We start from the raw sequence: 25,973 nt of genomic DNA on the forward strand, positions 1-25,973 counted from the left end.
GGTCGGTGACTCAGTGTACAAGCGTCTTCAGGTGTCAGACGTTAGTACACGTGATTCACTTGTTGCTGTAATCTCTGACCGCCGCCGGGTGCCGGCACTTCTGCATGAAAGAAGCGCCAGCAGCGTGATCAGGTCAAATGATCACGCTGCTGATGTCACACACCGGCTCTTCAGAGGCGAAGACACAGGGCACAGGCAGCGTTGCGGTTGGTGGTAAGTGCTCCAGCTCCAGACGGGGTAATGGAGCTGAAGACACTGAAGATCAATGGTGGAAATGTAAGGACATGCTCTGGGGGCTAGGAAGGGATGGTTGGGGTCGGGGACGCTATATGGAGTGCATGGGTGGATGGGTGCAGACAGATGCATGTGGTGTAGAAACATATGGGGGAAGGGGAAAGAAATCTGAGGACATTATAGGGGGGATACTTTATATGTGGGGGGATTTGGAGTGGGGATGGGGGGTACTTTTTGTGTGGGGGGGATTTGGAGTGGAGATGAGGGGGTACTTTATGTGTGGGGGGATTTGGAGTGGAGATGAGGGGGTACTTTAGGTGTGGGGGGATTTGGAGTGGGGATGAGGGGATACTTTATGTGTGGAGGGATTTGGAGTGGGGATTAGGGGTACTTTTTGTGTGGGGGGATTTGGAGTGGAGATGATGGGGTACTTTATGTGTGGGGGGATTTGGAGTGGAGATGAGGGGGTACTTTATGTGTGGGGGGATTTGGAGTGGGGATGGGGGATTTAATGTGTGGGGAGATTTGAGGACATAATGAAGAGTATGTATGTATGAGGGCATGTATGAGGAAACAGTATGGGGGATGGATGCAGACAGTATGGGGAGCGAGCGGGTAAATGTATGTGGACACAGTGAGTAGCGATGGGAAAAATGTATGGGGAGTGAGGGTGATGGGATATGTGCAGACACAGTATGGGGAGTCAGGGGTATGTGTGAGCAGACAGTATAGAGCAGTGATGGTGAACCTTTCTGAAACCGAGTGCTCAAACTGCAACCTAAAACCCAATTATTTATTACAAAGTGCCCACAGGTGTCAAATGCCCCATCATGATCCCCTTCATGTAGAAATATGCCCCATCATTGTCCCCTTCATGTAGAAATATGCTCCATCATGATCCCCTTCATGCAGAAATTGCCCATTCCACCACCTCCATCATTTCCTCCTCCCCATCACCCCATCATTGTCCCTCTCCCCATCACTGGCCCTCTCCTCATCAATGGCCCCCTCCCGAAAGGCCATCTCCCCATCACTCCCATCATTGGCCCTCTCCACATCACTGACAAACAAACACACACACACCACAGTGGCCACACTCACCGCCACACTCACACACACCACAGCAGCCACACTCGCCAAACACACACACCACAGCGGCCACACACACACACCAGAGGCCACACTCGCCAAACACACACACCACAGCGGCCACACACACACACCAGCGGCCACACTCACCTCTCCGCGCACCGTGTGAGAAGCAGGAAGTGCAGCTCTGGATCAGTGAGGCGAGGCAGCGTGCCCTCTCTGGCACACAAGGTTAGGATTTTGAACTGGAGTCTCTGGGTAATGGGGAGCCAGTGAAGGGATTGACAGAGGGGAGAGGCTGGGGAATAGTGAGGAGATAGGTGGATTAGTCAGGCACAGGGCCGTATTTCCCATTAGGAACTTATGGGACTGTGCCTGGGGCGGGACTCTGCGGAGGGGCGGTACCTCAGCAATGTTTTTTTTTTCCCCTCCGGTAGGTCCATCCCTCCTCCCCCCCTCCTCCCTCCTCCCCCCTCCTTCCCCCCTACTCCCCCCTTGATGACATACTCACCTCCTGGCTCCTCCAGCAGTGCCTGCAGCTCCGATGATCTCAGGCTATGCTTCCTGACTGTGTGCGCGGTCACGTGGTACCGCTCATTACAGTAATGAATATGGACGCCAGTCCACTCTCATAGGCGTGGTGCCCATATTCATGAGCTTAATGAGCGGTACCACGTGACCGCGCACTCACACAAACAGGAAGAACAGATACCGGCGCTTGGCTAGAGGAGACATGCAGCAGCAGCAGCCAGGTGAGCCGGATGGAGAGTGAGCGGCGTGGGGGGGGGGAAGAGTGAGCGGCTGAAGGGGGGGGAGAGTGAGCGACTGGGGGGAAGAGTGAGCGACTGGGGGGGAAGAGTGAGTGACTGGGGGGGAAGAGTGAGTGACTGGGGGGGAAGAGTGAGTGACTGGGGGGGAAGAGTGAGTGACTGGGGGGGAAGAGTGAGTGACTGGGGGGGAAGAGTGAGTGACTGGGGGGGAAGAGTGAGTGGCTGGGGGGGAAGAGTGAGTGGCTGGGGGGGAAGAGTGAGTGGCTGGGGGGGAAGAGTGAGTGGCTGGGGGGAAGAGTGAGCGGCTGGGGGGGAAGAGTGAACGGCGGGGGGAAGAGTGAGCAACTGGGGGGAAGAGTGAGCGGCTGGGGGGAAGAGTGAGCGGCTGGGGGGAAGAGTGAGCGGCTGGGGGGAAGAGTGAGCGGCTGGGGAGAGAAGAGTGAGCGGCGTGGGGGAAGAGTAAGTGGCTGCGGGGGAAAGTGAGTGACTGGGTGGGAAGAGTGAGCGGCTGGGGGGAAGAGTGAACCGGGTGGAGAATGAGCGGAGGGAGACGGGTGCATTGGGGAGATGGGTGCAATGAGGAGATGGGTGCACTGAGGAGATGGCTGCACTAGGGAGACGGGTGCACTGAGGAGATGGGTGCACTGAGGAGATGGGTGCACTGGGGAGATGGGTGCACTGAGGAGATGGCTGCACTGTGGAGACGGCTGCACTGTGGAGATGGCTGCACTAGGGTGATGGGTGCACTGAGGAGATGGCTGCACTGGGGAGATGGCTGCACTGGGCTGAAGTGTGCACTAGGGAGATGGCTGCACTAGGGAGATGGCTGCACTGAGGAGATGGCTGCACTGGGGAGACGGCTGCACTGGGGAGACGGCTGCACTGGGGAGACGGCTGCACTGGGGAGATGGCTGCACTGGGGAGACGGCTGCACTGGGGAGACGGCTGCACTGGGGAGATGGGTGCACTGAGGAGATGGCTACACTGGGGAGATGGGTGCACTGAGGAGATGGCTGCACTAGGGAGATGGGTGCACTGAGGAGATGGCTGCACTGAGGAGATGGGTCCACTGAGGAGATGGCTACACTGGGGAGATGGGTGCACTGAGGAGATGGCTGCACTAGGGAGATGGGTGCACTGAGGAGATGGCTGCACTAGGGAGATGGGTGCACTGAGGAGATGGCTACACTGGGAAGATGGGTGCACTGAGGAGATGGGTGCACTAGGGAGATGGGTGCACTAGGGAGATGGGTGCACTGAGAAGATGGCTACACTGGGGAGATGGGTGCACTGAGGAGATGGGTGCACTGAGGAGATGGGTGCACTGAGGAGATGGGTGCACTGAGGAGATGGGTGCACTGAGGAGATGGGTGCACTGGGGAGATGGGTGCACTGGGGAGATGGCTGCACTGGGGAGATGGCTGCACTGGGGAGATGGGTGCACTGGGGAGATGGGTGCACTGGGGAGATGGGTGCACTGAGGAGATGGGTACACTGGGGAGATGGCTGCACTGGGGAAACGACTGCACTAGAGAAAAAGGCTACTTTCACATCAGCGATTTTTGCCAAAGTGTCTGCATTAGTCGTACTCACCAATGGGGGAGGCAGCACTAAAGGTGCCTAGGGCAGCAGTTTAGGATAGATTGGAGGGGTGCGAGAGTGTTAGAAGGGAGGCCACAAAGCAGGAGGTTGCAGTAGTCAAGGCGGGTGATGATGAGGGCATGGACTAGTGTTTTTGCAGACTCTAGGTTGAGGAATGTACGGCTCTGGGAGATATTTGTGAGTTGGAGTCGGCAGGAGGTGGAAAGGGCTTGGATATGTGGTTTGAAGGAGAGATCAGAGTCAAGGATTACCCCGAGGCAGCGAGCTTGCGGAACTGGGGAGAGTGAGCAGCCAGTTACTTTAATGGATAGGTCTATTGGGGGAGTTAAGTGAGATGGGGGAAAGATAATGAATTCTGTTTTATCCATGTTACGTCTTAGAAATTTAGCAGAAAAGAAAGATGAAATAGCAGACAGACATTGTGGGATGAAAATGGAGGAGAGCAGGGGCACTAGGACTGAACCTTGGGGGACACCGACAGATAGGACACGAGATGAGGACGTGATGTGCGAGTGGGAGACGCTTAATGTCCAGTCTGTTAGGTATGATGAGATACAGGATAGGGCCAAGTCTGTGATGCCAAGACATGAGAGGGTCTGTAGTAATAGGGAGTGGTCCACTTTGTCGAAGGCAGAGGACAGGTCTAGGAGGAGGAAGACAGAGCAGTGTCACTTACTTTGCACATATACAACCAGCTTATAGTCCAGCTCACTTATTTGGTATTGCTGTTTTCATAATAACGTTGCCTTTAGGTTTAGTACAGAGCTGAAATGCTGAAATAAGGCTCCTATTCAAGTTCCCAGAACATGTAATTTACAATTGTAATCTACATTTGTAGGTTTTGTCTGTTGAATTTCTTGAAAAATTTCCTCTTTAAACTACCTGTCAGAAGACTCTCATGCAGGTTTACTGCTTTGCACTGATGAAGGGCAAACACTCTGAAACATGTGTCGGCAAATGGAGTGTTTGGTTTGACTTCTTATTCTAAGTAAAGTGGCAAAGTTCGTTAAAGGGTTGATATTGATTATTAGGTTTGCTCCCCCCAATAGGTGGCACTGAACTTCCTGTCTTCCTCTCTGTGGAAGACATTTGCAAATTTAAATATTATTGCACTCTCTCAAGCTTGAGCTTTGTACCCATAAGAACCTGTAGAACAGCACACAGATGCAATAAGCAGGAATCTAAATTTGGCCATAGGTGTAAAAAAAATAAAGAAAAGAGTTAACAATTTTCCATTTTGACACTTTCAAATATTCCTCCCCATCTTCCAAGGGCCATAACTTTTTGACTTCTTTTTTATCAACAGAGCTGTGTATAGGCTTATTTTTTGCAGCACGAGTTACAGTTTTGAATGACTCCATTCATTTTACCATATAATATATTGAAAAACAAGAAAAAAAATTTGAAGTGGGTGGAATCGTAAGGGAGGGATTTGGCCGACATCACTTTCCATCTCCCAAAACACCCTACTATGGTACCCCTGAATGTGTGTGTGTGCATTGTGAGGATAGGTTGCTTACCCCTTTTCGGGCCACAAGTGGGATGATGGAATGGGGACCTTATAATTGTGCAACAATTCAGTAGAGTCAGAGTCCGTCGTAAAAAGAGAGGATGTTTGGACGACTTCTCCACCTTTACATGGTGAAGGTGAAGAAAATACCATTGTTTTTTAGAAATTCAATGTGTGGTAAAAATTACCTAGCAATATGATTCATCAGGTCAGTACGATTATGGCGATACCAAATCTGTAAAGTTTTATTATTATTTTAGTAGTAAAAAAAGAAAAAATCTAAACTTTGCAAAAAAAAAAAAATTTTTTTTGGATTCATAACTGGCTTAGTGATCGGACCCAAAGAGTGGTCGTAAATGGCTGCACATCCAGTTGGAAGAATGTCTCAAGTGGGGTACCACAGGGCTCTGTCCTGGGCCCTGTATTGTTCAACATATTTATCAACGATTTGGATGAAGGAATTGAGGGTAAACTGATTAAATTTGCTGATGACACAAAGCTAGGAGGGATAGCTAATACTAGAGAAGAGAGAGAGAGGATTCAAAAAGATTTAAATAAACTGGAGAAGTGGGCAGCAACTAACAGAATGGTTTTTAACAGGGAGAAATGCAAAGTACTACATCTGGGCAATAAAAATGAAAAAAGCATATATAGAATGGGAGGAATAGGGCTAAGTGACAGCACTTGTGAAAAAGACTTGGGTATACTAATAGATCACAGACTGAATATGAGTCAACAGTGTGATGCAGCAGCAAAAAAGGCAAATGCAATTCTAGGATGTATTAACAGAAGCATACAGTCTAGATCACGTGAAGTCATTATTTCCCTCTACTCCTCTTTGGTCAGACCTCATCTGGAATATTGTGTCCAGTTTTGGGCACCACATTTTAAAAAAGACATCAACAAACTGGAGCAAGTTCAGAAAAGAGCGACCAGAATGGTGACCGGTCTGCAAACCCTGTCTTATGAGGAAAGGTTGCAGGATTTGGGAATGTTTAGTTTGCAAAAGAGAAGACTGAGAGGAGACTTAATAGCTGTCTACAAATATCTAAAGGGCTGTCACATTGTAGAAGGATCAACTTTATTCTCATTTGCACAAGGAAAGACTAGAAGCAATGGGATGAAACTGAATGGGAGGAGACACAGATTAGATATTAGAAAAAACTTTTTGACAGTTAGAGTGATCAATGAGTGGAACAGGCTGCCACGAGAAGTTGTGAGTTCTCCTTCAATGGAAGTCTTCAAACAGAGGCTGGACAGACATCTGACTGGGATGATTTAGCGAATCCTGCTTTGAGCAGGGGGTTGGACCAGATGGCCCAGGAGGTCCCTTCCAACTCTACGATTCTATGATTCTATGATTCTATGATTCTATGATTTGTGTCACCATTTTCTGAGACCTGTAATTTTTTTTAATTTATTTTTTTAGTAATTTACCGTATATTTTTTTACTTATACCAAAAATGTTATATTTATTTGTTTAGCCACTTCCCACCTTAGGACATGAAATAACGTCCTGGGAAGGGGTCCGCATGTGTGTAGGGGGCTTAGGAGCTAAGGTCACTCCACACACAGTTGATGCTGACTATATTACACAACCAGCAGCTGTCTCGAACAGCCATGACCACAGCTGTTAACCATTTAGATGCTGCTGTCAGTCTCTGACAGCGTCATCTAAACTGAAAGCATGGCCGTGTTAGATCCCAACGCGATCACGGGGGACCAATGGGCTATAATGGCAGCCAAGAGCAGGTTGACGGTTTCTGTAGGTACAGTACCATCTTGGTGAACTCTTTTGAAGCTCAACCACTGCCTCAGCTTCATATGAGACGGTAATTTTCACTATAAACTGCAATATTACGGTATTGTAGTAGGTTCGAGTCACATAAAAAGAAGTTAAAAAAAACTGTTATAAAAATCCGAAATCACCCCCCTTTTAAAAATAAAGGTAAAAAAAATATATAAACATATTTCATATCGCTGTGTCCGTAAAAATTGGATTGCTAGAATTTTGCTCTCTCATCTTGTCAATGCAATAAAAAGCGTTCAAAATGTCGTATTACCGCCAAATTGGTATCAATAAAAAACATCAGCTCGCCCTGCAAATGAATTACCCCTCGCTCAGCTTCATCAAGAGAAAAATAAAAAGGTCAATAAAAAGTACAAAAATTTTTTTTTTTTTTATAAAATTCTGAATTTTTGGAAAATATAGATGCAATTTCGGTATGGGACTGCCCTGGATAATCATATTTCCAGGTGATTTTTTTTTTTTTTTTTTTTTTACTGCAGAATGACCATCTTGAGAACTAAACCCAAAAAACAATGGCGGAAAGGCATTTTTTTTCACCATTTCATCTGTTTTTCAGTACATCTATAATATGACTTTCCTGTGCCAAACAGTTGGGAAACGCAGAGGATTTTGTTAGGAGAAGAGTTCACAGATTGTGTGAGGAAAGCTCAGAGGCCGCAATGGAATGTAAACAGCCAGGTCCGGCCTACCATTCAACTGTTTGTTACTACGGCAACAGGACAACGTTCTCCATACAACAAGGCCTAGATAAGTCCCATAACCTGACATAATCCGGCCACGTAAGAACATGCAGCGAAGATGTGGAGGAATCCCTCAGAATACTTTACCACAACTACAGTGAAATATTTTGAGAGGCATAAAGGCGAGGTTAGTGACGACATCACCGGATCTAAACCGATCAAAAAGCCATCTCTAAATTCTCATCCCTTGATGATTTATAATTAAGAACTTATAAGTATCAGATAGTCCCGACCCACGGAAATCTCTTTGGGATGAAATCACACACTGCATTTAGCAGCATTTTTCTTAGTGGTTTTAACAGCAATTTTTAAGCCTCCAAAAATGGTTAAAAAGCTATAAAGCTATGGTAAATTATTAAAATGTCTACATATGTAGGGGCAGATGTACTAGTCCTGTGCAATAATTTGGCTATGTTCACACAGAATTTTTGGAAAAAATTTTGGAATTGCACTTTGTCCTAAATCCTTATTAAAAACTGCTTCAAAAATGCATCCAAAATACTTCCTAGTGCCACGTATTTGCAGTAGCAATCCTGAACAATCAGGGTTTTTAGATTTAGCAATGCAGCAGAGCTGAGAAAGCTAACCCCACCCACACCACAGGTAACCCCGCCCACACCAGGCTCTCTGTGTACATTGTCTATAGCAGGGTTCCCCAACTCCAGTCCTCAAAACCCACCAACAGGTCATGTTTTCAGGATTTCCTTATTATTGCTCAGGTGATAATTGCTTCACCTGTGCAATACAAAGGAAATCCTGAAAACATGACCTGTTGGTGGGCCTCGAGGACAGGAGTTGGGGAACCCTGGTCTATAGACATTGAGCTGCTTATCATGGTAAGGGGTGTAGTTCGAACAGTGTTCACATGCTATGTAGTCCGGGCAGTGATAATCTCCTGCAGATAAAACCTTCATTATATGGAAACAACAGCACCCAGCCTAATCACAACTAATATGCTACTCATTTCTGAAATCAGTGTCTCCGCCCCTACCTTATGCTGTCCTCCGATTGCATAGCAAAAACCTGCTGACAGATTCCCTTTAACGAGCTTTGCCATGCGACTTAGGATAAAAGCCAATGCAGAATCTCAATTTGCAGACATGGTATTCTGGTTTGGCTTTTATCCTAAGTCATATGCCAAGGCTCATTAAAGGGTCAATAGTGACTTTTAGAATTACTACTTACAATAGGTGGCATGAGAGTTCAAGTCCTCTTCCTCACTGAAGAGGCAATTTGCATATTTAATTTCCCAGAGAAGCATGCATGGCCTATAAGTCTCCGCGAGGAGAAATGTTACCCTTAGATCTCTAATGGAATGAAATTTGCTCCAGACTACAGGGTGGGCCATTTATATGGATACACCTGGGTGGGCCATGTATATGGATACACCTAAATAAAATGGGAATGGTTGGTGATATCAACTTCCTCCATCATTGTTCTCCCCCCTCCACCCCCATCATTGTCCTCATTACCACCTCCATCACTGCTTTCTCACCCACCACCCCTATCATTGCCCTTTCCACCACCTCCATCATTGCCCATTCCACAACCTCCATCATTGCCTCCTCCCCACACCACCATTGTCCTTTCCACCACAACCATCATTGCTTTCTCTCCCACCACCCCATCATTGATTGCATATTTCAACACCTCCATCATTGCCTCCTTCCCCACCACCCCCATCATCCTTTCCCACCACCCCATCATTGCCAATCTCCAATACATACATCTCCAGTACACACACACACAGCACCACTCTCTCTCACTCACACACAAAGCACCACATACACACACAGCACCACACCACTCTCTCACACTCACACACAAAGCACCGCACCGCATACACACACACCTGCACACAGGCAGACAGACACACAGCATCACTCACCTCTCTGCAAGTTCCCCGCAGCACATCCCGGCAGCCTCTTCGTCACTGGCAGCTTTCTGTCTGAAACAGCCGCACGCTGATTTATTAACATCATCCAGCTGCGCTGTCTCAGACAGAAAGTGCTGGGCAGGAAGCAGGACGCCGGGATGTGCTGTGGGGAACTTGTGGAGAGGTGGGCGTGCTTCATCACTGCTTCCTTCCCCACCAACCCCATCATCCTTTCCACCACCACCAACATTGCCTTCTCCCCCACCCACCCCCATCTCTGACAGCAGCATTTAACTTGCGCTTACTGGAAGCGCATTGATAATCTCGCTCATCGGTGACCCCGTCACATGATCACGGGTCACCGATGAGTCAGAATTACAACCAGAGGTCTGCAGCAGACTTCTAAGGTTAACATAGCCAGATTGCTATGAGCGCCATCGTGGTCGGCGCTCATAGCAAGTGTGCATTTCTGCTACACACAGGCGATCTGATCATCGCGTGTGTGTAGCAGAAGCGATTAAAGTACTGCAGCTTCTAGTCTCCCAAAACAACAACTGGGAATTGCACTTTTTTTGCAATTTCACCGCACTTGCAATTTTTCTCCCATTTTCCAGTACTCGATATGTTAAAACCAAAGGTGTCGTTCAAAAGTACAACTTGTCCAGCAAAAAAGCAAGCTCTTTCATGGCCATATTGACGGAAAAATAAAAAAGTTATGGCTCTGGGAAGAAGGAGAGAAAAAAAACAGAAATTCATAAACGAAATACCCCTGGTCATTAAGGGGGTTAAAGCAGATCCTAATTGAAAACATTGCAAACTAGACATTGTGCAATCATGGGGCTCTAAAAATCTCTGCAAAGACTCTGCAGGAAAGGCTTCCATAAATCAAAATCCCCTCCAAAGGAGGAGTTTCCTTAAGCAGTTTCCCCTGAAAAACTTGTGGTTTTTGACAACTGAAAATAACTTCAGTGTGAACATACTCTCAAAAGGTTGCAAAAAAAAAACTCTTCCAAAACTCTTAAAAAAGCTCCCATAGATCTGCATCAAAATCCAAGTAAGGCTATGTGCACACGCTGCAGATTCACCCGCGGATTTGTATCTGCGGATCCGCAGGTAAAACTGCAGGTAAAATGACCTGCGGTTTTACCTGCGGATTGGCCTGCGGTTTGACACCTGGACAATGGATTAGGTGGCAAACCGCAGCAGCATGTCAATTCTTTCTGCGGATTCAAAACCGCAGCTTTTCCGCAGTTGAAAATCCGCAGCTTGTGCACAGCAGAATGTAAATCCCATAGACTTACATTGTACTGTACACTGTCTGCAGAACTGCTGCAGATCCGCAGCGTCCAAAACCACAGCGGATCCGCAGCAAAAACCGCAGCGTGTGCACATAGCCTAAAAAAGGTTTCTTATGAATCAGTAAAAGGGGAGACTTTATCAAAAGGACAATTTTTTTAAACCAGCTTTGCTTACCAATATTTGCACCAAGATTTATCAGTGTCGTACATTGATAAATTTGCTGAATCTTAAGGCTATGTGCACACGCTGCGGATTAGTCTGCGGATTTGTATCTGCGGAACCACAGGTAAAATGACCTGCAGTTTTACCTGCGAATTGGCCTGCGGTTTATCACCTCTACAATGGAGGAGATGGCAAAACCGCAGCGGATCCGCAGCAAAAACCGCATCGTGTGCACATAGCCTTAAGGTTCAGCAAAGACATTACAACGGCTACGTGCACACGCTGCAGAATGGGGTGCGGATTTGGCCGCGCGGATTTTGTAAAATCCGCAGGTAAATCTGCAGGTCAAAAGCAATCTGCGGATTGCTCTGCGGCTTTGCCCTGCGGTTTTTCATCTCCACATTGGAGGATATGGCAAACCACAGCGGAATCCACACAAAGAATTCACATGTCAGTTCTTTCTGCGGTTTTAAAACCGCAGGAAAACCACGCGGAAAAATCCGCACCGTCTGCACAGCGGTTTTTTATTCCCATAGGGAATAATGGTACTGTACACCGCAGCAAAAACTGCTGCGGACCCGCAGCGGCAAAATCCGCTGCAGAACCGCAGCATGTGCACACACCCTGAGGCTATGTGCACGCGGTGCGGATTCTGCTGTGGAATTTTCCGCGCAGATTTTGCTAAATCTGCAGGTAAAATGACTTTCGTTTTACCTGCAGTTTTAGTGCAGAGAGTGTGTGCACAAGCTGCGGATTCTGCTGCGGTTCCGCAGCGGATTTGGCCGCTGCGGGTCCGCAGCAGTTTTTGCTGCGGTGTACAGTACCATTATTCCCTATGGGAATAAAAAAACGCTGTGTGGATTTTTCCGCGCGGTTTTCCTGCGGTTTTGAAACCGCAGAAAGAATTGACATGTCAATTCTTTCTGCGGAATCCGCAGCGGTTTGCCATCTCCTCCATTGTGGAGATGCAAAACCGCAGAGCAATCCGCAGGTAAAACCGCAGGTCTTTTGACCTGCAGATTTACCTGCGGATTTTACAAAATCCGCGCTACCAAATCCGCACCCCATTCCGCAGCGTGTGCACGTAGCCTAAGTGCAGTTTTTGTGCGGATTTCCCCTGCAGTTTTCACCTGCAGATTTCTATAATGGAGCAGATGAAAAACTGCTGCAGAACTGCACAAAAGAAGTGACATGCTGCAGTTTTAAATCTGCACCAAATCTGCGTGGAAAAATTTGCAGCATGTGCACAGCGTTTTTTGTTTTACATAGCCTTAAATGGTACTGTGCATCACATGCAGTCCTGCTGCAGTTCTGCAGGGCCAAATCTGCTGCAGAACTGCACAGAATCTGCACCGTGTGCACATAGCCTTACTGATGTGAGTTTGCAATGTTTTAAAAAAGTTGCAAGTCTTAAATATTTCTACCATAGGGAAAATGCCATAAACCCACTTGTTTTGAAGAGCTCAAAATAAAATGATGGACTTAACACAAAATGCTTTCAAGAAAACACATAGATTAATTACACCTATCTATACCTTCACTTGACCTGTCTGTTCCTTTATTACTGAGAAATTAACATTTTAATTGATATGCAAATAAGGCTGAAGGGCTATTTGTAGATCTAAAGCCACTGGTATTCCAGCTCTATTCACCGCCCAGCACCACCTCTTACTGCTTAACTGACAGCCTTTATGCTGTGTGATGCCAGGCAAAAGAATCATCAGCCAAGCAGGAGGAGGTGGAGCAGGCTGAGCAATAGAGCTGGAGTGACAGAGGCTTCAGATCTACTGTACCTCTTGTGCCTCATTTGCATATTAATTCAGACACTGATTTCTTAGTAATGGAAGAAAGGACTAGCCATGTAAAAGTGTTACACACCTGTCCAAGTAATCTTGGTCCTTTCTTCCTTCCCCTGGGTCTGATGTTGTTGTCCACGTTGGATTTTGCAAGTTACCCGGCGTGGATCAATGACATCATCTCCCTAAACCTATTTAAAGCCCATTGACTCACACACCCCTATGTCTTGGGATTTAGTCTCTTAGGACAGAGACAGACTGCAGTATCTTGCACTGCACGGACTGGCCTGGCACCTCCCCTGACCTGAGCAAAACAGTGTGATGTATTTCTATGCAGCTGTCAATCTCAGTTCAGGAGCTGACATCCAGTACGAGGATTACGATGCAATTCTTGCACGAGAAATACGGCAGTCTGTCTCTGCCCTTAGACTCCTAGTCTTATGTTAGGTGTGCCCCATCATTTGTGCTTTGCTTTGTGTTCATGCTTGCATTCATTCCTGCTGGGTTCCACTACAACTGCCCTGCTGAGTCTGAAATTCCTGTGGATCCTTGACATTGGTATTGTCGATATTCCGGTGGGCACCTCTCCTTTACTTAGACCTACCCCGATTAAATAACCCAACATCTCCCCCCGACCCATGGGCCCAAAATTAAGACAATGACACCATACATTGGATAATATTGGCCACAGCAGCCTTTATTTATAAAGCATACAAATATTTAACAATAAAATAACACGGGAAGGGTCCTTGAAGCTTCCATAATCTGGTGATTAACCATACAAAACTGTAGACAAATAACAGACCATAAATTACTCCCAGCCGTTACCCCACTGGCTCGGGAGCACCAATACCCCGAGGGGTTCCATTGTCCACTTAAACCCTGGGGATCCGACAAACCACTGCCGACAAACCATAATATAATACCAATTGAGGAATCCATATAGCCACGGATCCCCCAGACCAATTTAGCACCAATTTCATGGACTCCCCCAACCACCACAACAACCCCCTCAAATGCATGAGACCCCCCACACCGAAATGTTGTGGCCCTTTCAATACTGTCCTGTAAACCAAGTGCCCATAGATCGATGCCTACAGCATTCAAATGTACCCCATCCGCCAGCAAAAATTCTTCATCCCCTTTTTCCAACTCAAAGTGATGAACCGCAACATCTCCGTTCCTAACCAAAAAATTGGACACAGCCTGATTAACTTTTATTCTGGCCTTGTTAATCTTCTCAACAGATCTCGCGTAACGCCAACATTTCCGCAGAACAATTTCTGACCACACCACAGTCAGACTTCTAAAAGCTAACCATAACCTAAGCAAATCATGCTTTTAATGACCTTCGCTAACTCCCGAAACGGGCGAACCCCCAGGTCATTACCCCCAACATGAAGAACCAAGATATCAGGTGGCCTATCAAGCCTGCCACTGCTATATACCTCCTGAAGGACCTTGTTCCACCCCATCCCCCTGAAGTCAATTCACCTGATCACCGCCACATCCCTGGAAAAACCGAGCTGCCTTCCCTCCGCCGCACATCCGCACGCCAAGCTCCCCAACGGACATACAAAAGGCTCAAGATCCGGACCAACAATGGATTGGAACCTACAATAAAACACAAACAACTTAGACCACAAACCCTGCCCATAAACAAGACAATCACAATTCCTCAATTATGCAGATCTGCCACAACTTCCTGAGGCCTAATATAACACCTATAACACCTGGAATCCCATCTCCCAATCCGCTGCACTACTTTAGGGCCCAAACCGCCAACCTCTGCCTCCGTCGCTGCCCCATTCCGAAAAGAATGAGATGCAAACCTTGAAGCATCCAAACCCAACAAAGCTAAACCCTTCCTAAAAACTGAAACAAACTGGAACCTTGACAAAAAGGAACCATCAGCATGACACAATAAAGGCCCCTTTTTCCCAGGCCGAAAACCATTAAAAACCTACAGCGCACCGGACACATCAAAGATTCTGGCACCGCACTTAGCACCACCCGCTTACCATTCCCCTCCTGATCCATTTTCGACTACCTGAGCGAAAACTCCAACCCTTCCCATGTGATTACCATGTCCTTGGCTAATAGACCTCCCCCTCTACTTTTACTGGGAGACACAATTTCCCCCACCCTTAAAGCCCCAAAAAAGGCAAGCGAAAAGGCCAAACGAAAAAGGCAAGCCTCTAAAAAGAAACAACAAATCTTGTCCATACTAACTGTTCTAGTACATTAAAAGAAACCGGGTGCCTACAATCCCCCCGACTACCACTTAGTCTAAACCCTTTTAATGCCTGCTTTACCAAGAACATTTTCATCAAATCCCTCTGACCCCGAAGCTTGAAACCAAAAGCCAAACCTGCACTAATCCAAGAAACCTTCGCTGCTGACCAACCATCCACAGCCCCCCAACTCAACCACAACAATAAAGCTCCCACCTGATCTGCAACAGAACTGCTACCCGCACACGACACCAACCAGCCTTCACAAGGACACCATACCGATTGATAAGCGGCCCACGTGCTGTGAGCCAGAGACAACCGAATCAAAGGTTCTGTAGAACGGAGACCACACCCCAAAGCTCCGCCGGGCACTCCAAACCCTGTTCATCTGCAACCAGGGCCAGTGACCAGAACCGCTGCCACGGCAAACGAGATAGCGAGTCAGCAGTGGAGTTTCTTACGCCCGGTACATGAGAGGCCATAACATATGCATTTATGGACAAGCAAGTCAAAAATAACTGCCGAAGAACACTAATCACCGGAGGTGAAGATGCCGTCAAACTGTTAATCGCGCACACTACCCCCATGTTGTCACATGTACCAGAATGGGAAATATCTCCAACAATGCTATATTCTTACTAGGCCCGACAAAAAACAATCCACCGGCCAACTAGCAGCTCACCATTGACCTCTAAAATATGCCCCAAAACTAACCCCACCTGAGGCATCTGTGAACAAATCCAAATCTCCATTTCCCACCGCCTCTTCCCTGAGCAATGAACAGCCGTTGTATTGCTGTAAAAACCTATCCCAAACCTCCAAATCAGCCTTTTGCTCCCTAGATAGCCGAATAAAAGATGCGGAGCTCGAAACTCCAGCCGTGGCGCTGACCAGGCAACGAGAAATACTCTCGCCATTGGGATAATGCGGCAAGCAAAATTCAGCTTACCAAGAAGTGACTGAACTTCCCGCAACGGCAACTTTTTCAAATGACTGGCCCCTGCCACCTCCTCCCGCAATGCTACCACCTTCTACTCCGGCAACCAGAACTCCCAATTGACCGAGTCAATCACGATTCCCAAAAATCAAAAGGCTCGTACAGGGCCCTTCTGTTTTTCCAGGAGCAAGTAGTACCCCGAAACCCTCCGCCACCCATTCAACTGCCCTCAAAATCACCTCGCAACACCTGGACTGACCAGGACCGATACACAAAAAATCTTCCAAATAATGTATCAGGGAGTCAAAACCTGACACATCACGAAAGACCCATTCAATAAAGGAACTGAATGCCTCAAGAAATGCACAAGACAGAGAGCAACCCATTGGTAAACATCTGTCAACAAAAAACTCCACTCCCCAATAACAACCTAAAAGTCTAACGGTCTCAGGATGAACCAGTAACAATCGAGATTCAATATACGTCTTCACCAAAAGTGCCCCCCTCCCACAACTCCAAACTCAGTGCGCCGCCTCATCTAATGACGTATAAACAATGGAGCAAAGTTCCGGATCAATCCCATCATTCACCGACCTCCCATGAGGATAAGACAGATGATGGGTATGCCGGAATTTATTTGGCTCCTTTTTGGAAACAACACCCAAGTGTGAAACAACCAAATCAACAAACGGAGGAACACTAAAAGGTCCAGACATCCAGCCCAAAGCAACCTCCTTGCCCAATTTCTCTGCAACCACCTCCGCATATTGCTTGACCGACCTAAGATTTTTAAGAACCCAATGTTTCTCAAAAGGAGGAGCAGGTATTTTGAAACCATCCCTAAAACCAGACAACAAAAGCTCCGCCTTAACCTTATCCAGAAACCTACTTAGATAGGGGACCATTGCGTCCAGCTTCACTGGCATCTCTCCCTTTGGTATTAGTATGTTCTGCCTTTCCCTTGTTTTTCCTAAAACATTTGGCGGCTCCATGTGAGGAACCACTGCAATGCGAGCAGAGATGCTTGAACTTGCAGCTGGTTCCAAATTTACACTGGCCTTCATTAAACTGCCAGCATAATCCTGGCTTCTGAACTCCCTGCAGCCCTGACTGCCCCCCAGCCCCTTGTGTACGCTCATGAATGGTGGACTGGCTGGCAACCTCAGTCCCCCCTTGAACGGAATGTCCAAAGCTAGTTGGCGCCATAACCCTCATATGGAGTTCATATAACAAAACAGAGGAGAGCATTTCTCCAGTGCGTTTTCCCCTATAACACTTGCCAAAATAGCAAACGCTTGAAGCCAATTGACAAATGTCTGAGGGATCAGGCGCCACCTACGTTTTTCTTCCTCCTCCTTCTTACTCTCAACCTTCTTCCCTTTATCAAAATTAGACTTCTCTAAAGGAAACAGCCAAAAAATCTTGACATATTCATCTTTTCAGATTTTTTCATGCACCTCCTTTTTAAGGTGCGCACCAAGCAGACCTTCAAAACACACATAAACCTCCCCATGCGCCCTATCATCTAAATTAATCCTACACTCCTTCTCTTTTTCTGTCTGCACAGACACTGACACTGGATCAGAAACTCTGGTCGCCACCGATCCCATAAACGAAAAATCTATGCCCAAGAGATTGCGATCCCACCCACGCAGCTAAATGCACCATTGTTGACCTTCCCCCTTCCAGACGCATCAGTAAATCCCGCACATTACTCAGAATCTCTCTAACCCCATCGCCCCCGGAATCTGCCTGAATCCCAACACCCTGACCCGAACCTCCATGGCAAACTCTTGGACCAGCAGGCTGCACCCGAGAGAGTGACCCCCCAGGCACTAGCCCGCTGCCCAATCCACCCACTGGGAACATCAACTGCTGGGTGTCCAACCCAATACCTGGCGACATCGCAGAAACTCCTGTGTCCAAGGACAGGGCCAGCAGCCCTGCTTCCATAGGGCTACCGCCCGCCGGCGAAGCATCCAGGATAATCCCACAGCCATGAGAAGAGGAAGAGGCGGGTCGCCCAACAGGGTCATCGCCATGATGACCCGCCGTGACGTCACCGGAAATTGTATTCTCGGCATGCGCAGGCTCCTCCCCAACTGAGACTGAGGCTGAGGCCTGCTATCCGCCGCTGGACCCAGCCTGGCTCTTGGATTCCTTCCAGACCGGGGCCTGCTAGAACGCTGACAGCCCGGCACCCAGCCTGAAGGGCCCCTGGAGGGGCTCCTGCATTGGCGTTGGGTCCGAGGAGCCGCGTCGGTGGACAAACGCTCAGGGGGCAGCACCTGACAGGGACGCCGCTCACGAGGAGGTGCGGCCGCCACGTCCCATTTCCACTGCTGATGATCCCTGCCACCTGCATCTCCAGCCAGTCAGATGGCTGCAACTCCACTGCTAGACGTAGCCTCTCCAGGACCTGCGCTACCGACCCTAAGGTAAGCGCAGCAAGGCAATGAGGGGACTGCTCCCGAACTCTCCTGAGCGGGAACTAAGTAACCCCTCTCCAAACTGACCCTATAAAAAAAACCCTTTTGCATATGTGGCACCCCTGAGGGTTCAGTTGCCACAGAGGTACTGCACCTCCTCCTGAGGTGTGGTACCCCACCATCCAGGTATGTTGGAGACTCCTGATCACGCTCTAACACCTGCAGTCATCATCACAAAGTAGTGTAGCAAAGCCACATTGCGGCTCCCTGCTTGGAGTGTAGCAGAGCACCTTTGGTGGCTCCCTGCTTGGAACACGAAACGTGCTGGGAGGCGGGTGGAGTTAGAATACATAAAAGAGTGGGAAGGTTTAGGAGTTCAGTTCAGTTCAGTTGGGAGTTGAGTTGAGTTCGGAGTGGAGGAGAGGAGATCCCGGTAGAGGGATGGAAAAAAGAAGTGCTGCAGCAGATCACAGTGACCTGGGTCTGCTGGCACGGGAAAGGAAAGAAGGAGACAGACATTGAAAAGAACCCTGATTTTCCATAAGGAGGAAAAGACTAGTACGGAACGTAGGAGTAAAAGGGAACAGAGGACGTGGGTTAGAAGAGAACCCTGCCTAGAAGTTCTAAGCGCATGGCCGGGGCCCGATCCCCAAGGTTGTATGGATACTAAGGGTTCTACAGCAGACACCGGTGGAGTAGTGGGCTGTAAATGCACTACTCCCATCTAAGACTTGAGGGCACAACAGCAACTTGGATAGTGAGCCGGGACTTAGGAGTAAGGAGTCCCCGAAGCAGGCTACAGCTGTCTGCCGTACAAGTATAGTTCTTGGGAACATCTGACAGGAGGAACTTCAGTGTAACTCAGTACTGGGAGTACTTCACTCAAAGGCGCTATAGAGGAGACATTCAGAAAGGCACATGTTGGCGGAGTGTTGGAAGGGAGCATTCCGTCTTGCTTGGAGGTTGACTGAGCCCCTGACCCGGAGGACACAGCACGGAGGCAGGCACCTGTTTGTACAACAGACTGTGAGTAAAGCTTTGGAACTACAAGCCCTTGTGTCCTCTACTCATTCCGGCACCAACACCCCCAACACTGCTACATTGCTGCACCATTCACGTCTCCCAACTATCATCTCCTTTACACTGCCCTGGGACTACAGCTCCACCTGTGGGGAGCTTCAACATCTTTGCTGCACCACACCACTAGTCCCAGAGGATCTGCATGCAGTGTCGGCTTAACATCTCAATTGCCGAACACCACAGGTGGCGTCACGAACTATTCATTTAATCCACTACATTGCACCATTCAATCTCCCCTATTAATTGGGTGCCCAGGGCCACGGATCGGGTCACTGCTGCCGTGACACATCCCGCTGATGACGGCCTGGTACCGAGTACCCCACAGCCCTGGGAGAGCGACCCACATACCCCCACCCCACTGAACCTGTCCCTACCCTCTCCAACCCACTGTCATGCCAGCCTTTGCCTACACCGTGGGAGGGAGGGGCGGCTTGCTCCGGCCTGTTCTTTATAGTCCTTGCTGCCCATGTGCCTTTCTGCTAGCTACATGGACACCTGGGGTCTGTTTGACCAGCAGGAACTAGGGCTTAGAGAAACTGCCTTACCTGGTGAGCCCTAACAAAAGGCATTGCTGGATTTGCCTTTGAAATAACTACATGTGCATATACTGTAAGTAGTTTAGGATGTGAAATCCTGCTGACAGATTCCTTTAAAAATGAGAAGAACCAGTGGCCTCTACGAACCTAAATCTAAACCTATCCACCACATTGAGGAATGTTCTACAAAAAGTAACACAATGGTTTCCTGAAACTACGCAGAATATAGAAGTCACCGATATGGTCAAGTCCATATTTAATTTGCTAATATTTGTCAGCGAACGTCAGTTGTGCATTACCTAAAAATGCATCACCGTCACCTGCTCATTAGACTGAGCTTGAGACCTGTGACGTAAGCTATAAATTGATTTTAAGAGTTTGGAATACTGCCAAGTTGTGACATAATCTTCATAGTAGGAAGTGTGTACACCCATGTCAGAAGATATTAATGGAGAGTTCACCCTGGGGGTTGTTTTGTCATCATTAGACAAAGTGAAGCTCCTGAAGTCATCAGCCAGCCAAAAATTGCATGCTTGACCATTATGGTGCAAATTACCTTCACGGTACATGCGTAATCAAACAGCAAACCAAATTAACTGAACAGATATTTCCATCTAAAAGGTATTTGCAATCAGCATCCATGTACAAAGTAAATAAGGAAAACCTTCAGTGGAATTTTAATGTTTAGACTTGGGATAGCCAAGCTTAGGAGTTTTGTGTTCCCCATTAATTTCTGTGTTGTGGGAAGGGAAGTGCTGCTCCCTATAGGTAATAATACAATTTTTAACATTGCCATGAAAATTGTGCAAGTGGAATTGGGTTTTCAATTTCTTATTAAAAGCTTTCCTGCAACAACTTCCTAGCAATGAGCGGTCATGACACTTGGAATAGTGGAAAGCTCTACTGCAAGTTACTATGAGTAACTTCAACTGTATTTGATATAAATGTCGTAGAAATCTACTGCCTAACATAAAGTTCAGACCTATTCTATAATATTCATTACAGTCACATTTTTCCATTAAAAAATTGTATACTGCATTATTATTTGCAGTGGTGAACTGTAAGGAAGATTACAACGTGCTAGAGTCTTATGTATCGTAGCAGGGTCGTAACTACAAAAGGTGCAGGGGTGGCAACTGCATCAAGGGTCTGGAGCGTAGGAGGCCCAAAAGGTCCCTTTGGCCCATAAAAACTAACATTACTATTAAAGACTTATAATAAGTGGGGACTCCGTTGGAGCTCTTGTTTTGTGGACCACAAGTTATGCCATTGGACCCTAGGGCGACTTTTGGACCAGGGCTTCCATCAACGACACCACGAGTCTCAAATAAAGTGTTTCTGCACCCTTTATGCCTCCATAAAGTAAAAATGCTCTCTTTCGTCCTTCATAAAGTAGTAGTGCCCCCTTGTTGACTCCACAAATAGCAAGGTTTTGCTATGTCTCCCTACAGCCCGTGATATCATCATGCAGCCTGATGTCCTCTGAACACTTCCAACATCTCACAGACCAAAGGCTTAACGCTGCCTATGGCTTCCCCATTTAGTGGCGGGGCAAGTAGCCAATCGCTCTCTGCTCTCCCACTATTTTCTATTATATGGGTGCCCTGTTGACTTAGATACAGTTGAAAACTCTGTCACTCCGAAGATCCAGGTGAGCCCCCTAACTTCTCTAAGCCCAGCTGTGCTTGCAGATTGTGCAACTGTATGCAGAGTAGAAGACTCTGCAGTGGATGTTGGGGTAGATAAGGGTTGTCCATTAGAAACTGGCATGTCCTTTTTGTTCACCATCAGATAAGGCCTGTTTCACACATCCGTATTTTACCATCAGTCAAAATCCGCCGTTTTGCAAAAAAAAACGGATCCGCCATTTTGCTTGGCGGATCCGTTTTTTTTCCCTTTGAGTTGCATTACCGGCAGATCTTGACGGATGGCCATCCGTTGGATCCGTTTTTTTGCGGATCCGCCAAAATTTTGGCGTCCGCCGACATGCCTAGACGGACAATGCAACGTTTTTTCGGGCGGCTGGATCCGCAGTTTACATTGCGCATGCCCGGAGGATTTGCCTCGGCCACAAATTTAACCCTAAACCCTGTTCTGGCGGCTGAAAAAAATTCTCTCTCTCTCTCCTCCCCACCCCAGGCAGCGGTTCCTTTAAAATTCTTCCTTCGACGGATCCGTTAATACAACGGTCCGGTGCCAGACGTTGTGGTCAGTACAGGAACGGATCCGTTGTCCGTCATTTTAGCGGATTTTAACTGACGAAAAAAACTGATATGTGAAACAGGCCTAAGCCACCAATAGAAGAGTCTAGTAGAGGCTCTCTCGTAGAGAAAAGAGGCGCGCTCAACAGAATGAACACTCCTGTGTACGGGGAAAGCCGGCGTGGATATCTGATGGCTGAACACATGGCCAACCCATCGTTCAACTGCTAGCTATTTATTGTTTATGAGGACCCTAATTCTCCGCTGCTTCAGTAGGCCGTCACTCCATAGGATGAATACAGACTGTCCTAATTGGCAATAGTCATAAGGAATAACTAATACTTAATTTTATATATATTTAGCAAACATATGAAGGTGGATGGTGGTAATTTATTGTCTAAAGAGCTGACTCTTCATTCAGTGTGCCTTTTACAGGTGAATTGCTGCGCTATTTCTCCAGACTTTCAGCTTGTCCTCACATGTTCTGATGACAGTCGAATCCACGTTTGGGAAGCCAGGAGCGGGTTATTGAAGCATAAAGTAACGGGACACACAGGTAGGTGCGTTACAGGTAGTAGGCTCATGTGTATAGATAAAGAGGTATTATAGTTTACTCAATAGGTTGCAAATTATTCAACCCCATTTCCAAAAAAAGTTGTATGCAATGATTTAGAAATCTCTTATAGTAATATTAACTTCACAGCAGAAAAAGGAACGCAGATCAGACAGAGTTAGGGTGGTTTCACATTTGCGCTTCCAGCAGCAGCGTCGGCTTGTGCACGGCCGCCATTAAGCCCCGCCCCCAGCCGCGCCTCCTCCGGTAGCTCCGCCTAGGGGCGCATGACGCTGCATGCGACCTGCGTCCCCTATCTTTAGCACTGGGGACGCAGGCCGTGCGCAGGTATGCGTTTGGCGGTGCATGCGTCCTTTTGACGGTGCGCCGAGTGCACCAAATTGCAACAGGTTGTGTTTGGCGCTGGTCGGCGCACCGTTAAAAGGACGCATGCACCGCCAAACGCATACCTGCGCATGGTCTGCGTCCCCAGTGCTAAAGATAGGGGACGCAGGTCGCATGCAGCGTCATGCGCCCCTAGGCGGAGCTACCGGAGGAGGCGTGGCAGGGGGCGGGGCTTAACGGCGGCCGTGCGCAGGCCGACGCTGCTGGAAATGCAAATGTGAAACCACCCTTAGACATTTTTCTATCTCCTTGGAAAAAAATAAGTAATTCAGAAATTAAAGAATCAATCCTCCTCTCATCAACATTTTAATCCTCTTAACATATTGCAGTCATCATATTATATACAGTGGCATGTAAAAGCGTGGGTACCCCTGGTCAAAATTCCTGTTATTGTGAACAGTTAAGCAAGTTGAAGATGAAATGATCTCTAGAAGGCCTAAAGTTAAAGATGACACAATTCCATTGTATTTTAGGGGGAGAAAAATTATTTCCACCTTTTACAGCTTAAAAATTACAAAAAGGAAAGTGGGCCGATGCAAAAGGTTTGGTACCCTGCATGGTTACTACCTAGTACCACCCCCTTTTGAAAGTATCACAGCTTGTAAACGCTTTTTGTTGCCAGAAAAGAACTTTCCAACTCTTGTTTAAGGGATTTTCACCCATTCTTCCTTGGAAAATTCTTCCAGTTCTGTGAGATTCCTGGGTCGTTTTGCTTAGTCTTTACTGGTGAATTTATGGGGAACCACAGAAAAAGAAATGACAGAGTTCCCCTACAAATTAAAACCAGCAAATGGTAAACAGTGAGTAGTGGGTTAATATTAATAGCCTGGGAAGGTGCCAGAGTTATTGCAACCCTCCCCAGGCTACCAACATCAGCCCTCAGCCACCCCATAAATGGCGCATCTATAAGATGCGCCAAATCTGGCGCTAAGCCTCACTCTTCCCACTTGCCCTGTAGTGGTGTCAAGTGGGGTAATAGGGTTGGGGTTGATGTCACCTTTTTATTGTCAGGTGACACGAAACCCAGGGGTTAGTAATGAAGAGGTATTAAATAAATGTGTAAAGCAGGGTGTTTTGTGTTATTTCAAATAAAGGATTTTATTCTTGCTGTGTGTTTATTTCCAAACTTCTTATGGGGCTAGTAATGGGGTCCCCCGTAATTTTACCTGCAAAGGCTTAGCAAACAGCTGTGAGCTCTTATTCATAGCCTGGGAACCTTTTGGGATATTGTCCCTTTTCCCAGATTATTAACATCAGTCCATAGCCATGGGATTTCACTCTGCTGGTTAGGAAAATTACGGGGATAGCCCACAACATTTTTATAATTTAAATCTTTATTTTAGACAGAATGTACACACCTGCTGCTGAATACAAATTCCTGCAGCCAGCTGGCGCCTGGGAGCAGCGCGAACTGCACCGTTTCTTCCCAGGCAGTGGTGCGTGTCATGCTGATGACATGAGGATGTCATCCCTGTGTCATCAGTGTGCACGTGTGCGGCACAAATTTTGTCCACCCTGCTGATAAAAAACTGACATTTCTGTAGGTTTTTCACATGGACACATGGTCCGTGTGAAAAAAACTGACATGTGCGCACCACTGAATATAATGAGTGTGCGCGTGTCCGTATTTGCGGCCCTTAAAAAACGGATCACATGCAGATACAAAAAACAGACATGTGAAAGAGACCTAAGGGCTAGTGGGCTGCAAAACGAAGCTAAATGGGGGTAAGGGCAGGACAATTGCCCTGCAAACAAATGTGGATAGGGAAATTACTTAAAATAACACAAAAAAAAGTTAATAATCTATAACCAGGAGGCGAAGGTCCAAGTGGAGGAGGAGGTGGAAGTGGCGGTGTATGTGGAAGAGGCAAGAGTAATCCAACACTGATTTTGGGGTTGGGGGTTGGGAGGGGTTGTTGCTTTTCTGTGTATATTTTTTTCATTTTTTTATGGAACTGACTTAATCCCTTAACAACTGCCGATCCACGACTGTTAACGGTACCTATTTCTCCTTGATGCTTTTTAAAGCTTGAAAATCTCTGGGGTATCGGCTACTGGGGGCAGCTGAGACCCTGAAGAACATGATCAGGACTGGTTTTTACTGTTCCCTGTCATGTGATTGCCGTTATTCACCGAATAAGGGCGATCATAAAAAAAGTCATATTTTCAATCAATGAGCTAGCATATCAGAGGAAAGAGAAATGGGGTCCCCCAAGTCCCCCAGTACCTTTGCCATCCCCGGACCTTCCTACTCTGTCCCCTGGTCCTCAATGTCATCTTCCTGGAAGAAAATGGTGGGCACATGCACAATGCGCACGAGATCTGCCAGCCAGTACCCAGCAACAATAGGAAATTTTTCCTATTGGTTCATTTGATCACTGTGATAGACCCTATCACAGTGATGAAAATTTAAAAAAAAGTAAATCAAACCTCCCTTTGTCCTTTTGAGGTTAGGGCTGGGGTTAGGGCAGTAGTTAGGGTTGTGTTAGGATTGGGGTTAGGGCTGTGTTAGGGTTGGGGTTGTGTTAGGGTTGGGAATGTATTAGGGTTAGATTTGGGGTTAGGGTTGTGTTGGGGTTATGGTTGTGGTTAGGATTGGGGTTAAGTTTAGGGGTGTGTTTGGGTTAGGGTTGGGGTTAGGGCTGTGTTAGGGTTGGAGTTAGAATTGGGGGGTTTCAAAAGTTTAAAAAAAATGATGGTATGATGGCTA

General features: G+C 47.3%; 1 protein-coding gene across 1 annotated transcript in view; it reads left to right on the forward strand.

The window, feature by feature from the left end:
• The first annotated feature begins 7,756 nt into the window (after window positions 1-7,756).
• The window catches only part of WDR38 (WD repeat domain 38), a 55,959-nt gene continuing 37,742 nt past the window's right edge, over window positions 7,757-25,973 (forward strand). The window contains exons 1-2 of the mRNA XM_073590720.1: window positions 7,757-7,882; window positions 22,741-22,861. Of these exons, the coding sequence (XP_073446821.1) occupies window positions 7,814-7,882; window positions 22,741-22,861 (190 nt within the window). The 5' untranslated portion in view covers window positions 7,757-7,813. The remainder of the gene's footprint in view (window positions 7,883-22,740; window positions 22,862-25,973) is intronic.

Source organism: Dendrobates tinctorius, unplaced genomic scaffold, assembly GCF_039654945.1.
Source record: "Dendrobates tinctorius isolate UK_male_01 unplaced genomic scaffold, ASM3965494v1 ptg000120l, whole genome shotgun sequence".
NCBI classification, from domain to species: Eukaryota; Metazoa; Chordata; class Amphibia; order Anura; family Dendrobatidae; genus Dendrobates; species Dendrobates tinctorius.